We start from the raw sequence: 14,399 nt of genomic DNA, 5'->3' as shown, positions 1-14,399 counted from the left end.
GGAGGGCAGTGCCGCGAACCAAAGGCCTCTGCCCGGGCCCTTGCCCAATGCTCCACATATTGGGCTGGCCTGTTCTGACGTCCCAATACTCCATATTTGGGCACACTGACATCACAGCACTCCATATATTTGGGCATACTGACATCACAGCACTCCATATTTGGACATGCCTGACACAGAACTCCATATATAGGAATAAAGGGGACTCACGTGACCTGCTCTCATCTATCCAACATGGCGGCGTCCATGTTGTCCAGTGTGTTGCGCCGTGTCCTTAATAAATGTCCCGGAGGGACGACGCTCACGCGCGCAGTGTTTAACGGTGCGGATAGGAGACCAGTAAGCGGCTTAAATAATAGTTACAACTGGGAAGAAGATGCTTCCAGAAGGAGAGAGTGCTGCGTGGTTTATTCTGGCAGCAGAAACCAGTCTAATCATCAAACCACCTGGGCCAGTGCTGCACTGCATGGAGCCATGGCGTTCTCTCTGTTCAACATGTTTGAGGACGAAGACAAACGAACTGATGCTCAAAAGCATAGAGGATGAGATTATACTACTCCTGAAGAAAGCAAAATTGAGTATGTACAGGGGTCAGCTCCAGGCTGCATCAGACTTTCTCCACCAGGCAGTGGCGCTAGCGCACCGGACACACAACAACTAAGCTATCATCTATACATACAGCCTGATGGCTAACCTGGCCTATGTGCAGGGACAACTGGACAATGCAGAAAAACTATTCAAGGCAGCCATGAGCTTCATGTTGTCTGGAGGAACACCACAGGATGACAACGGAGCCATTCAAATCTCTCTGAAACTGGCCACCATCTACGCCGGTCAGAACAAGAGGGAGCTAGCAGACACTGGTTACAGTTTCTGTATCGAGAATCTGGAGGCTAAACTGCTGAAGCACAAAGACCTACCTGAGGACGAGCTAACAGAGGAGGCTGAAGCACTCAGAAAGGAGACCAGGCTGCTCTTGGGTTTGTGCTTGGACTCCCGTGCACGCTACCGTGCTTCCACCCGGCAGCTGACCAACGCTACGCTGGACTACCAACAAGCTCTGCTCATCTGTGGCCAGGAGCAAGGACAAACACACCCTCAGACGTTGGTGCTGATGAGCGACCTGGCAACCATCTTGGACCTGCAGGGACGCCATGACGACACGTTGCCGTTCGTGACGAAGGCGGTGGAACTGAGTCGAACCGTGGGCCATCCTGACATGCACGTCCTTCTGGGAAATATGGCTGGAATATTATTACACCAAGATCGTCTAGACGAGTCGGTCAGTGTTTATAAGGAGGCGCTGTCTCTGGCTCAGGCTGCAGGAGATGAGGAGGCTGTGGAACAAGTTCTACAGGGAATGGACCGAGTCAACAAGAAGAGGGACCAACTGAAGAACAAGACAAAAGAACAAGAGCAAAGCCAAGAACCCGAAGAGACACCAACGCAGTCTGTCTGACCACTATGTCCTTAAACTTTCATAGATGTATGCATGGGGAATGTGCATCAATGTGTCTGTGAGTCTGTCTGTCTGTCTGGTTCTCCTACTACACAAACAAAATATATGTATACCATTATATGTGGTGTTTTTGGACTCAAGAAGTAAAGGAATATTTAAGTATGAAAAAAGAAAAAAATAGGAATAAAGGGACACAGAGAGACAGATACAGAAATCTCCATATATGGGGGCATAAAAGGGACCGACTCAGTGCCGGGCAAACCGGTCTAGTATTATTTAATTGTCATCATCATACTACAAGTAAGACGCGCAAACACGTGAAGCGAACGCAGCTCGTGTGTGTGCATGTCTGTCTGTCTGTGTGTCTGTCCCGCTGTTACTGTATATGTGGACCTGGCCCCTTTTGTGCCCATATATGGAGCTGAGTGATTCACAAATCACTCAGCTCCATATATGGGCACAAAGGGGACACACACAGACAGACAGACAGACATGATCTGCTAGGTCTCATAGTAAGTGCTCACTGCGTTCGCAATAATTCTAACAATGTCTGAGTGTCTGTGTGTCTGTCAGAAACACTGCCGTAGCTCCTTACTGCCTGCACCAATCACTCCCACTTTTCACACAGGCATTGACCATATGAATATGGAGGGCGTAACGAAGCCCTTTTTTCGATTTCACACATTAATGATTATTAATGAATGTATTAGTCAATTACAAACGCACCCGGGCGCAGTACCCCCCACAGCCACAAGGGGGGGCGCAAATATTTCACAACGGGTAAGGGCTAGTTATTATAATTAACCATTGTCTAAATGATGCTGCTTATATTGTCCAAACTGTGTAAAATATCTGCATTTAAACAAGACATCTGCGACGTCGTACTCTCAAAGCTATTATGATAAGTATTTGATCTTATAGTCTTAAACAGGGTCTCTACTGCAGTGGGATTACCATTTGTTTTGTGACTCCATTGTGTGAACATGACTGTCACTTCAGTTGTTATGCAGTATGTAGGGCAATTCTTCTTCAGCTTTCTGGCGTGGCCTTGAAATGTGATGAGTGATTTCATTGTTCAGGGGAACTGCAGTTTCCATTATTCATGCTGACAGATATTGGGAGTTATGGTTCATCAAAGCGTGATGTTGTCTTTTTCACCCACTGCTCACCGAATGTTATTCCCTTGGTCCCAAATTGGGATTAAAACCGTACATTGGCTGCAGTTCTTAACCCATTCTGACCTGAGATCAGATTCATACGAGGTTTTCCACGGGACACACACTGGTCTGATTAACCCATTCTGACCTGAGATCAGATTCTAAAAATGTCAGTCGTTCTTCGATTTTTCAAAAATAGCAGACCTACAAGCTCGTAGCGCGCCACTCGGTGGCGCGCTATGAGCTTGTAGATCTGCTATTTTTCAATAGCTAAAGCATAACATGATGCTAACACCAAAATGGGTGCCAGGTCAGAATGGGTTAATAGTTTTTTTTTTCTCCGTCGTGTCATGACGTAATTCGTAAATTTCCACCATTCAATGGCTTGGTTTTATAACTTCTGTTTGATAGCTAAAGTGGGTTTTGTTTGTCCTCCACTTCAGATTTTATGCATTCTGGTCTCTGTTTTCCCCACCTGCTCTAAAATTGATTCCGATTGCAACAAGACATTAGGTAGCCCACAACACGTTAGGTGAGCAGCGTGAAATTGACTTTCTGAAAAGTAGCGGCGTATACGTGAGTGATATCGTAACATTTGGCTGTGGAGCGTATTCATGCTAAATGGCATCTATTCAAGACTGTCTGCAGTGAGTGAGCTTATCAATTTAGACAAACATTGTTTCTCTTATTTGTACATCTGCAGCAGTACGAGGTCTCCTTTATTGTGTGTCTAGTTTCTCTTCTTTCTTGATCTAATTGGGCACCCTCAGCGCTTACATTTTATTGAATGCAGGGCAGAACAATGGTCTAAACCGTAAAAAAACATTTATCTGTCCCTTGGCTTTTAGTCATTGATCTCTTTCTTTATTGCCATATCTCTGTCATATTCTTCCCCCACCAACAGGATTATTAGACCTGTTGTTGTTTTTTTGCAAACCATCGGAGCGAGGCCAACACCCCACTCCACTAATTGCCTGAATTGAATTTGGTATAAATGCATTTGCAGGTGGAATAAAAGGAGGGCATCTCCCCTCTACCCCCCCCCCCCCCCCCCCAACCGCATATTAACCCATTTTGTGCGGGAACGTGAGCTAGGTCTGCTATTTTTGAAAAATCGTGGCGCAAATCTTTAAATATATTCTTTCAGAGCGAACGTTTTTAACTCATATCTTTGCTTCAGGGGGGGGGGGGTCCCTGGAACAACAACATATTTTCAGATGGGGGGGGGGTCCGCAGCCAAATTCAGACAATTCTGGGGGTCCTTGACATGAAAAAGGTTGAGCACCACTGACACAGAAACATACGTTTTTTTCAGAAAACTATTAGGATTTAGAAGCCATTTTCTCCAGGTCTAAATGGGTTAATATTGTCACTCAAGCCCCGTGCCCCGTCGTGGATGGCTGTCAGTGGGCGCCCTTGACCTTGAGTGATGGGAAGCTTCTGCAGGCTGGAGGCCTGCTGCTGGCCCCTGCTGTAGCCAGAGTTAATGGTGGTAATGCCCCCTGTGATTCTTATCATGGAGACGTTTAAGTCCTACCAGTCTTCCCTTCATCAGGCCTAGCGTCTCCCTCCGCCTTCCCTCCTTTTTCCTCCGCACCGCACCGCAAACGGCTCCAGGGTCTCGCTTTCACTGAAACGATCGAAGGGAAAGATTTTTTCTTTTTTTAATTACCCGACTGCCTACAGAACGGGATAAAAAAAAAAAAAACCTGTTTGTTGTTCCCCGTGGGTATGTGTGTATTGATTTGAGTGTATGATGTTTTAATGAGGCTGCCATGTAAATGATTTGTCGTGGCTGGGGTACGCTGTAAAGGCTAATTTGTTTGCTTTTCTTCTCAAAATGTGCTAATTCTCTGTGGTTTGCTTTTTATGTTTGCACAGGGGCGGAGAGAAGGCTTTTTTCTGACACACACTTACACGCGCACACACACTGCCCACGCACACGCACACACGCGCACACACACACACACACACACACACACTGCCCACACACACACACACACACACACACACACACACACACTCTCTCTCTCTCAGAGAGACAGAGGCCTAGAAGATGTCGAAGATCTCCAAGGCAGCGAAAGCGGTGAAGAAGGTGGATCTTGGGGGTTGGATCCGTGCCATAGTGAGGTCGGGGCAAGCCAAGGCAGGCCCACCGCTCGGACCAATCCTGGGACAGGTAACGTTCTGCACATCCTATTCCACTTCCACTGCTACTAAAGGGCAGTAATGGTACCCAGAACCTTAAGGCAGCAGGACGGAACATTTCTGGAGCATGCCACGGTGCTTTAGGGGTGACTGAGATGGCATAAACACATGAGGGCGCTACAATATTTAGCATTTTTTTCTTTAAAGATGCAGCGCCACCATTTCCTTCCACCCTAAAACATGATCATCAGGTATTATTACAATATATAAGGGGGAAGAACTTTTTCCGAAAAGTGTACAATATTTGTTAAAATCATGCTTTTATGTGGACACGCCCACCAGTTCATTAAGTATGCCTGGTGTCACTATATTACTGTTTACTTCATTGGCCCGTTTGACTGTCAAGGGTTCAGCCTCCAGGAAGAAACCCTAAATACAAAGTTAATACACCATTGCACATAAAAACAACTCTAGGGTGTTTAATGAAGTACTGTCACCTCATAGACACATGAAAAACTGGAAAAATACAAAAATTGTGGCACTCCATCTTTAATGAATTGGCCAATCACAAGAAGAAAACTAAGACAAGGATTTTTTTATAAACTTATTTTACCAAACGCAAAGTTTATGATGGCAAAAAAAATCGGAAACAAAAATGGTGTAGTCACAAGTATTTTATGGAGGTTCTTACCTTTTGACCTTTGAAAATCTCCTCCGAGGAGCCTCATTTGTCTCAGTCAACCGCATTCAGGCTGGAATGAAGAGGGACTCACCGACATCAAAGTCTTTATGTTCCTTTATTTCTCTTTAGTAGCCTCTCATAATGCCGTGGTTCCAGTTCCCAAATGCTGATTTTTTTTATTCATTTCCGGCGGGACCAACCGCTAAGACCACACCTGCAGGCCAATACAAAGCATTTCCGATGGGTCCCCAGCCAAAGACGTTGAGAACCCCTGATCTATAGCAATGATTACTACCAGAATTTAAGGTTTTTTGTAACCAAATATCCCGTACCACACCTCTAATATCACGCTTTCCAAGACTCTAGCTGAGGGGAAAAGCTGCTCACCCTGAATGAACGTTTAATCTCAAATGATTTGCATCGTTTGGCATAACAGATGGTGTTTTCTGTGCACTCTATTTACCTTATCGTTTAACATTTGTACCATTTGTTGACTCTGGACTCTGTGGGGGCTTTATCATGTTGGTGTTGTACCGTGCACAGATACTGCCACTAACGTTTGTTTATTTGAGAACGCCTCATGTTAAATAATACCAAGTACTAGTGCAGCCCATTCTTTTTCTACACAATACAGACATAGAGTAGTATTTGAGGTCTAAAAGTATTGGTATAGAATAGATTTTCTATATTACAGAGATCTTATGTAGTACATTCTGTTCGTAAAACAAAAACAATTGATGTTTAGATGAAATAGATTTTTCACGTTTTGGTATACGAACATAGTATAACAAAGTCTTAGCCTCAGTAGTTCTTAGACTAGTTGTTATGAGTTTTGACTAAGAACTTAAGATAGCACAAGAGCCACTCATCACACCGGACTGCTTTCTTTGTCACCCATTTATGTCCATTGTCTTTTTTTCGCCGGTTCAACTGTTTTGAGGTTGTTGTTTGTTCTCTGCACTTGCCAATTGCTATTGCCTCGTGTATATAGTCCCTGACTGTCACCGCCAAACCCCTACTGTTTTGTTTGTGAAGGGTATTGATGAGCACACGTCTCCTCCGATATACACATGGAGTTGCCAGCTGCTTCTTTTCACCTGACGGTGAGGAGTTTCACTGGGAGGACGTAGTAACACGTGCAGAGAGGAGCATGCTAACGTGCCCAGTTCTGCTCCCTGCTGAACAGGTGCTATATAGGAGTTAACGACAGATCGCAGACCCACCTACAACAAACACTGCAAATTGTGTTTGTTGGGGACAGAGGAATTAAACCCCAGTCTCCACAGGGGTGGGCAGGTTAATGCTGTTTTGGGGGAGCCTAATATCTGTCTAGTCTACTCCTGTATAGTATTCTACTGTATAGTATTCTACATTTGCATATCTTGCAACTGTCAGGTTGATTTGAATGATTCACCAGCCTCGTGAAATAGGTTTGGGACCGGAGTGGTGCTGCGTTTTCATATCTATTGCTATGATGAATGATTCAGTCATGCGTCTGTTAGATATGTCTCCTTGTCCCACACTTGGGATTTTGTGTCTCAGCCAACAGTGGTATAACGAGGTGAGGTTATACTTGCATCCAAGCAAAACCAAAAAAAAAAAGATCTCCCAAAACCAAAATCTCCTTCCCTTCTTCTTAGTGTTGGATTGTCTTAACTCTCTTGCTCCACTGGGCTCCACTGTATTTGACTGTAGTAAACTGTAAATAAATGGCATGCTGGCAGACGATCTGCTTTCAGGCATGGGCGCCGGACCTTCTAATCTCACCACGTCTCTCCTCTTTGGCTGTTCTTTTCCCACCTCTCTTGACTAACCACCCTTGACAGGGTATAAGCGCGGAGTGGTGGGCCGCCTGTCGGCCACGGGGCAAATTTAAACAAACGAGGGAAATAAAAGAGGGAGTCAAGAGACGTTAAGGAGGGGGGGGGGGGGGGGTGAGGCTTTTGAGACAGCTTTCGGTGGGTGGATAATAATTACAGACTTTGGAGTGAAATTAGCGCCGCTGGATGAAAAGAGAGGCTGAAAAGAGAACGGCGCAACAGAAGGATGAATGTGGGAGAAGAGGCTTTTTGAGGGCTTGGGTTAGTATAGAGTGGAATGCCGAGTGTTGTCATATGAGGGCTCGGAAGTCGAACAGGTGGAACAAATTCAAAGGGGGCTCAGTGCAATGCTGTCTGAGGCTGTTGCTTTAATACATTCTTAAAGCTTTCTATATGAGACATATATGAGAATTTCTCTATCTTGGGCTGGTGGCCGGGCTGCAGGGAGCAGGGGGCTTCTTATATCTGTATATGTTCTGTGTGTATATATCGCCGACATGTGTGTGTTTGTGTGTGTGTTTTGAAATGTGGAGCGAGTCCGCCGAGCCGAGGGAGCCCTGAGATGAAAGCAATCGGGTGGGCGGGAGATGGATACGGACTACCGAGATGTTGGTCCCTGTGCTCCGCTCCGCCTCGCTCCCCCACCCCCATGCAATGAAATGCACCATCGAGAGAAATTCCGCAGAGAATGTTTAGACGAGTTCTCCGTAGTGTGCACCGCTGTGTGCGTTAGTTTTTATTTTTTATTTTTTTTACCCTTAACGCATCCTGTAAATATGCCCAGTAAATCAAGCGTGAAGCAGCCAATGAATTATCTCTCAGCAGTTTGACAAATGGCCCCAATTTCACTTAATAGGAGCATTAATGGGTAGAGGGAGTCGGGTGGGTGTGGGGGTGTATAGGGGCCACTGACTCCGTTTGGAAAATGAAAACACACACTTCCTCCCCTTTTGACACACAACACACACACACACACACACACACACACACACACTCTTGCATCACATCAAGAGTTCTCTTTCAACATTAAAGGGAGACAAGACGGCGGATCGCTCAAGGATTATACAGAGTATCTGTTACTGGTTGTGTCGCTGGCGTAATTGTGATAAATGACGGTCTTTCCTCCGCATGCCAGTGCCACTCTGCGCGAGGAATAGCTTGCTTTTATGACACGAATAGTGTGTGTGGCGGCGAGCTTGGTTTTAATTCACGTACTCCAGCATCACTCTCAGATGTTGTGGAGAAAACAAAAATCACTTAATATATCCAGAGTTTGAAATGGAAGCCCATATAGGCTTAGAGTACAGGACAGCCATTGGAATCTAGGGGTCCCTTCGCTTTTTTGAGCGATCACTCTCCGGTCCTGCTTTATGCCTTTGTGGTGGTGACAGCATGTCAATATCGTGGCTACATAATGGCCAATGAAATGCCAGCGCCCGAGTATGAAACACTTTATTACAGTTAGCTCCCAGTCCTGGAGGCATAGCTGACACTGTCGTCAGGCTATGCCTGTGGAATAACTTTCACAGTATATATACGCGCAAGCATATGCCCAAAGTCCCACGTGGTACGACTGATGTGTGTGACAACACAAGAGGCTATAGTAGCTCCTCTGGGGGAACAAGGCACTTGACTCCTCTGTACATGCCGCTTCAACCCCCGTCTCCCATATTACTCCCCATAATACTACAGTCTTGTCAGCAGCAACCGCAGCTGGATGAGTCACACATAAAAATCCATTCCTTGATTAAAAATTTAAAAGGTAACTAACTCTTGTCCCAAACACAAAAAAAAGCACCAGTAATGTTTCTTCCTTCTCGGGAATGTTTGACAGACTTGGTGTACACAAAAGGTTGGAAGCTATACACATCAAATTTTCAAATGTCCCTTGCAGCTGTGTTGGCAGGATTATTACTTACATAATTGGCATTGCGTGTAAACACTGCAGCAAACCCGAACCTGTATTTCTAAGTTACAGTCACTTGAGAATGAAGCGATATGCTTGTTGTTTTGCTCACCTGCACGCCCAACCTTTCTATGGCTGCTCAGTCTAGCAAAAGTTGACAGCACCTTGACTTTTCTTTTTCAAAAAGAAAATGTTTTATGAGCTGTATGTATCTACACATTATTCTAATTAACTTAAGCATGTAATTAAGATTCAGAGTTAGTAAAAAACAAGTGTTCCCGTTAACCACTTAAGCCCTATATACTGTACTTCGTCGGTATCGGAAATGGCTCATCTATAAGCTCACAATGAGTGGCATTGTGTATGCCGGTGAGCAAGCATCACAATGCCATGTGTTACTTGTAGCTTTTAGATCTGCTAGTTTAGTCATTTCAGATTTCTTTTTAATGTCTTGAAAGAAATGGACACATCTTCGCCTATAATGACATGCCCAAAAATCGGAATGCCAGGTTGAAAGTGGTTAAAGATCACATTGAAGAACGTTTAACAGCACATCATTTGAAGGTTTGACGCCAGCTGTTTACATAACATGCTTTCGAGCAAAGGGTTGAAATCTCCATCAAAGTGTCGAGACAGTAAAATATGGTGTTGGCTGCTGAGTGTCTGCTGAAGTACAGCAGGTGCGGTTTTCGGCTTCTCCAGTCTATATACGTTCGTTATTGATTACCCCGGTAAAGAGAGTCTGAAAGACTAGAACAAGTTAGGGAGAGAATGCGAGAGAGAGAGAGTGAACTGAAACAGACTTAACATATCGTGGAATACTTTTTGATATATTCTTACTTTGAAACTCCCAAGAACTGTCACACATAATTGAAGCACATCGTTGCGTAATAATCCCTCTGTAGGACAATACATCTGACGCCTGGAAAATCCTCCAGATGAAATGCGGCTGGTCTATATTGGGAGGAAAGCAGCCTTTCATTGTACATTCTTACCTAAGCCCTACACACAAGTCCTACGTATACCGTACAACTTGACAAGGCCTTAGACTTGTCTGGAGTCTGAATAGAATGTGTTATGAAATAAACCCATTTTGTCTGTGGTCCAAATTCAATAAGATTGAATACTATCGATAAAAAGATATACAGTATGAAACATGTATTAGTATTTTTGATCAAGGCTTAAACATAAATAATGATTTTCCCCAATAGGATTGTTCAGTGGCACTCTATTCGGACACACAAATACCAAATAATCGGTATTGTACACTGTATGGAAAGACCTTTTTTTTTTTCACAACACAATGTTCAAGCATACCAAATGCTTTTTCACGGCTCCACAACCCATTGCTGAATAAAAAAACGCCTCTGGTTTGGGTCTTTAACACTAGTTCTCTTTAGCTGAGCTAGAGCCTATAGACGGGTCCATGTGCGGCACGCACATCCTTCAGTGCACGTGTGGCTGAGTTCAGTGTACATGTGCCCGGCGTGTCTTCTACATGCAAAGTTTGGTCTCTAGAGTTCATGGGAGATGAAAGGGGGCCCTATGGAGGAGTCCGCGGAGGCCTCCAGGCTGACGTGTGAGAGGGTGTGGCTCTGGGAGCGAGACAGCGTGTGATAACGGGATGAAGGCGCCGAACTCGAAGAGGCTTTCCCCTCATGGCCTTGGTCCTCCCCCTGATCCTCTCCCTGGCCCGGCAGCGCAGATTCCCCCGGCTCCGTCCCCGTCCCGCCGGCCCCCCGTATACCTCCTCCTCCTCCGCGCCCCTCCAGCCCCGCGTGCTTCTGCCAGGCCGAGCTCAGCTTCACGGCCAGCGCCAGCAGGTTCTTCCCCAGGAACACGGTGGAGACCCGGGAGTCCCTGTACCACAGCATGCCCGTTCCCCTCAGGCCCAGCGTGAACACGTTGATGGTGACCAGGCTGAGCCACGGATAGAGGGCCTCCTTGCGCTGGCCTCCTCCTCCCCCCCGCTGTCCCGGCAGGCCGGTGGCCCCCAGCTCCGTGAGGGCCACGCACGGCAGCAGCAGCAGCAGGGCGTAGCAGTAAAAGAAGACCAGGCCCTCGGCCCAGATGGGCAGCCGCGGCTCGACGGCGGGAGCCCCCCCGGGGCCCCCGGGGGCCTCCCACAGCCCCGCCTGCAGGTCCAGCACGTCCAGCAGGTCCACCACCACCCACAGCAGGCGGCCGCGCACCTCCTGCTTCCGGCGGAGCGGCGTCATGTGGTCGGCGCCCGTCAGGATGAGGAAGAGCGAGGGCAGGCAGATGGACAGCAGCAGGGTCAGCGTCTTCCGCGCCAGCGGGTCGGGCGGCCGGCGCTCCTGGCGGTAGTTGTGGCAGACGAAGAAGAGCTTGAGCTGCAGCAGCGAGAGGAAGAGGAACCAGAGGGCGTTGGCGAAGCCCCGCCGCGGGGACTGCGCCTCGGACGACACGCCCGCCGACACGAAGCGCAGCGCCACCAGGAAGCCCACGTCGCCGAGCAACACCGCGGCACACTGCCAGACCCCGGGCCCCGGGACGCCGCCGCGGGTGTTACCCAGCATGCTCTGCTCCAGCAGGTAGAGGTCCACGACTGCCATTGTGCTCACCGTGACCAGGGTTGATACGCACACCTGGGGCGTGGGCACCATGCCTGGAGAGAGAGAGAGAGAGAGAGAGAGGCGACAGGAATTAGACGCTTGTTATAAGGGCAGAAGACATTTATAATGGCATCCGTTCCCATATATAGACTTATTCACAGCGAAAAGAGGCAAGCTTATGGACAAAGGTCATTTATTTATGCAGTGCCGTTTGAAATGTATAGTGTCTAGTAGTCACAGTTTGATGCTTGTTACTAGTATGATGACATCTGCTTGCCAAGCAGACCGCTGTCTTCGTCTGGTGTCGGAAGACCATATTGTTCTATAGCCAGGCTGTTGGGAGCCGAGAATCCAGTGGCACTATGTGAGCTTTTCTTTTTCTTTTTTACGCTCCATTCCTCTGTGGCTCTTTGGTTTAAAATAAATGGATCTCATTTTCTATTGATTTCTGTTTGTTTGTTTCCCTGAGTGCATTTTTCTGAGGTTCCTTTTCCTATGAGATCATATTATTATGCTCATGTTGGTGTTGTTTTCTTGGCCATCCCTCATTCCGTTGTAAATTAATGTAGTTGAGAAGCAGCCACGCGCCCCTTTTTAAAGACGCTTTCTTTTCCTCGATAGACCGCAACGCTTTTTCTCATTGTGTGCCGCAGTCCTTTGTCGCCGCACGTCCCATTCTCATTTGATACGATGAATATTGATAATAACTTGCTATCTGTTTAGAGAGATGCTTTTTGACTTGTGTCTGCACGAGAGTGCGTGTCCGGCCCGCTATATACATTATGCCTGGGTTGAGTGCACATGCAGCCAATACTAATTTAGCCAAATATGATCGTTCATGTGTCGTTCGCTGAACATATTTCAGCCCGGTTAGACAGTATAAAACCCCCCAGTATTGATCCAGGACTGAGAAATGATGATCAACCTTAACGGGTGGAATTGAACCAGCCACTCTTTAATCGTATTGAGCTCCGACGAGGCCTGCAGCCGTGCCGTGCGGCCCCAGGCTGGAGCCTGACTGGACTTTCCACACTCTGCTGAGTACCAATCGGCGTGTCAGCCACTCTTAACAGATCAATGACATTATAATATGAAATCATTACCGGGTCAGATGTGCCGTAATGGCAACACTTGAGAGCGTGATGGAGCGGGAGATGGCCGGCCGGCCGGCTGGCGGGCGCCACGGCCTCTGAGCACGGCCGAGGCTATAGCCGTTGAAAACGCCAAGCGTCGGTTCTGTTGCCTGATATAGAAGACACATCATCCTGAGACTATATAACCTTCCAGTTCCATCATCTGCTCTGTGCTATATTCAAAGCACACTAAACATAGGCCTGTGGTCCAGGAGACCTGTGTGTGTGTGTGTGTGTGTGTGTGCGTGTGCGTGTGTGGACGCACGCACACATGCAAGAGTGCAAGTGAAAGATGAATCTGCCTTTGGCTGTCTCCATGTCTAATAAAGTGTTACTGCATGATGGTAATAGTTCATAAATAATCTCTATGGATGAAAGGGGCTCTAGGATAGAGGAAGAAAGAAAGAAAAGTGATGAATAAACGGGCAAGAAAATGCAGATATAGAAGGCGGTGTTATTTTATCAGTGGACATGCTGTTGTGTGCAGCCCCTGCCTGTCTTTGCTTTGGATGTACTCAAATGTATTCATGGGGAGGGGGGTATACGAAGACATTACACGTTTAAAATGTCTTCAGAGGCAGATGAATCAAGGAGATGACTGAGGAAATGATAAGGAGTGATTAACCCATTCTGACCGGGAACTCATTTTGGTGTTGGCGTCATGTTATGCTTTAGCTATTGAAAAATAGCAGATCTACAAGCTCATAGCGCGCCACCGAGTGGCGCGCTACGAGCTTGTAGGTCTGCTATTTTTTTTTTTAAATCGAAGAACGACTGACATTTTTAGAATCTGATCTCGGGTCAGAATGGGTTCATCAGACCAGTGTGTGTCCAGTGGAAACCTCGTATGAATCTGATCTCGGGTCAGAATGGGTTAATCCGCCCCGAGGCATATGAGGCTGCGAGGACATGGATCTTGGCAGCATCCCCTAATGTAGCTATATTACATTAGATTATATTACCTGCGGTGGTATACAGTCTCACGCTGCATCCCGTAACTTGATTATCAGATGTTGAATGGACTATATACGCACGAGCCTTTGCTGGCTGGGGGAAAAATATATACTGGAATTCAAAAGTGCATGCGAGTCCGCAGATGGGTGCAGAGCAGGTGAACAATGTTGTTTTGGTTCATATCTGTGATTCAAGCAGCAACCTTTCAATTTATTTCCCCCCCGCGCCTGGAAGTCTCCCCGTCGGTCCCTGTTTGCGTTCTGTCAGCTTGTCAACAGACTCAACAGTGTACATAATTTATTCTGTTTATATAGCGAGGGGGGCCCATGCAGGCTGTGACAGCGTGTGTGTCCACTCCAGCTCATCAATAATGACCACATTTGTCAGTTCCCCTGACTGGGATACGACTGGCTTGGTGACAAGGAGGTGAAACAGCCTATATCGGGTTGTAAGTGTGAGTAATGGTCCGTTAATGGTATGGCAGGTGAGATATTTGTTTGTTTGTATTTACGTACATGTCATGCTTTGTGCTCAGAATCAATCTAACCCCCGCTGCCTCTGGGT

General features: G+C 46.7%; 3 protein-coding genes across 3 annotated transcripts in view; 2 read left to right on the top strand and 1 right to left on the bottom strand.

The window, feature by feature from the left end:
- Positions 1 to 14,399, top strand: part of mrpl11 (mitochondrial ribosomal protein L11) — a 62,697-nt gene that overhangs the window by 19,349 nt on the left and 28,949 nt on the right. Inside the window, exon 2 of the mRNA XM_080774751.1 lies at positions 4,498 to 4,795. Coding sequence (XP_080630877.1) covers positions 4,673 to 4,795 — 123 coding nt within the window. The 5' untranslated portion in view covers positions 4,498 to 4,672. The remainder of the gene's footprint in view (positions 1 to 4,497; positions 4,796 to 14,399) is intronic.
- Positions 244 to 1,601, top strand: LOC308322605 (tetratricopeptide repeat protein 19, mitochondrial-like). Its single transcript, XM_080773974.1, is given in 3 exon segments — positions 244 to 534; positions 536 to 658; positions 662 to 1,601. Coding segments are annotated over 3 exon segments (1,209 nt in total). The 5' UTR covers positions 244 to 246; the 3' UTR covers positions 1,460 to 1,601.
- The window catches only part of tmem265 (transmembrane protein 265), a 5,810-nt gene continuing 1,193 nt past the window's right edge, over positions 9,783 to 14,399 (bottom strand). The window contains exon 2 of the mRNA XM_080774750.1: positions 9,783 to 11,801. Coding sequence (XP_080630876.1) covers positions 10,687 to 11,799 — 1,113 coding nt within the window. The 5' untranslated portion in view covers positions 11,800 to 11,801 and the 3' untranslated portion in view covers positions 9,783 to 10,686. The remainder of the gene's footprint in view (positions 11,802 to 14,399) is intronic.

This window comes from Protomyctophum bolini (assembly GCF_963924005.1).
Source record: "Protomyctophum bolini genome assembly, chromosome: 10".
In the NCBI taxonomy this organism is placed as follows: domain Eukaryota; kingdom Metazoa; phylum Chordata; class Actinopteri; order Myctophiformes; family Myctophidae; genus Protomyctophum; species Protomyctophum bolini.
Note: the sequence above shows the minus strand (reverse complement) of the source record. Positions and strands in the feature narration are given on the sequence as shown.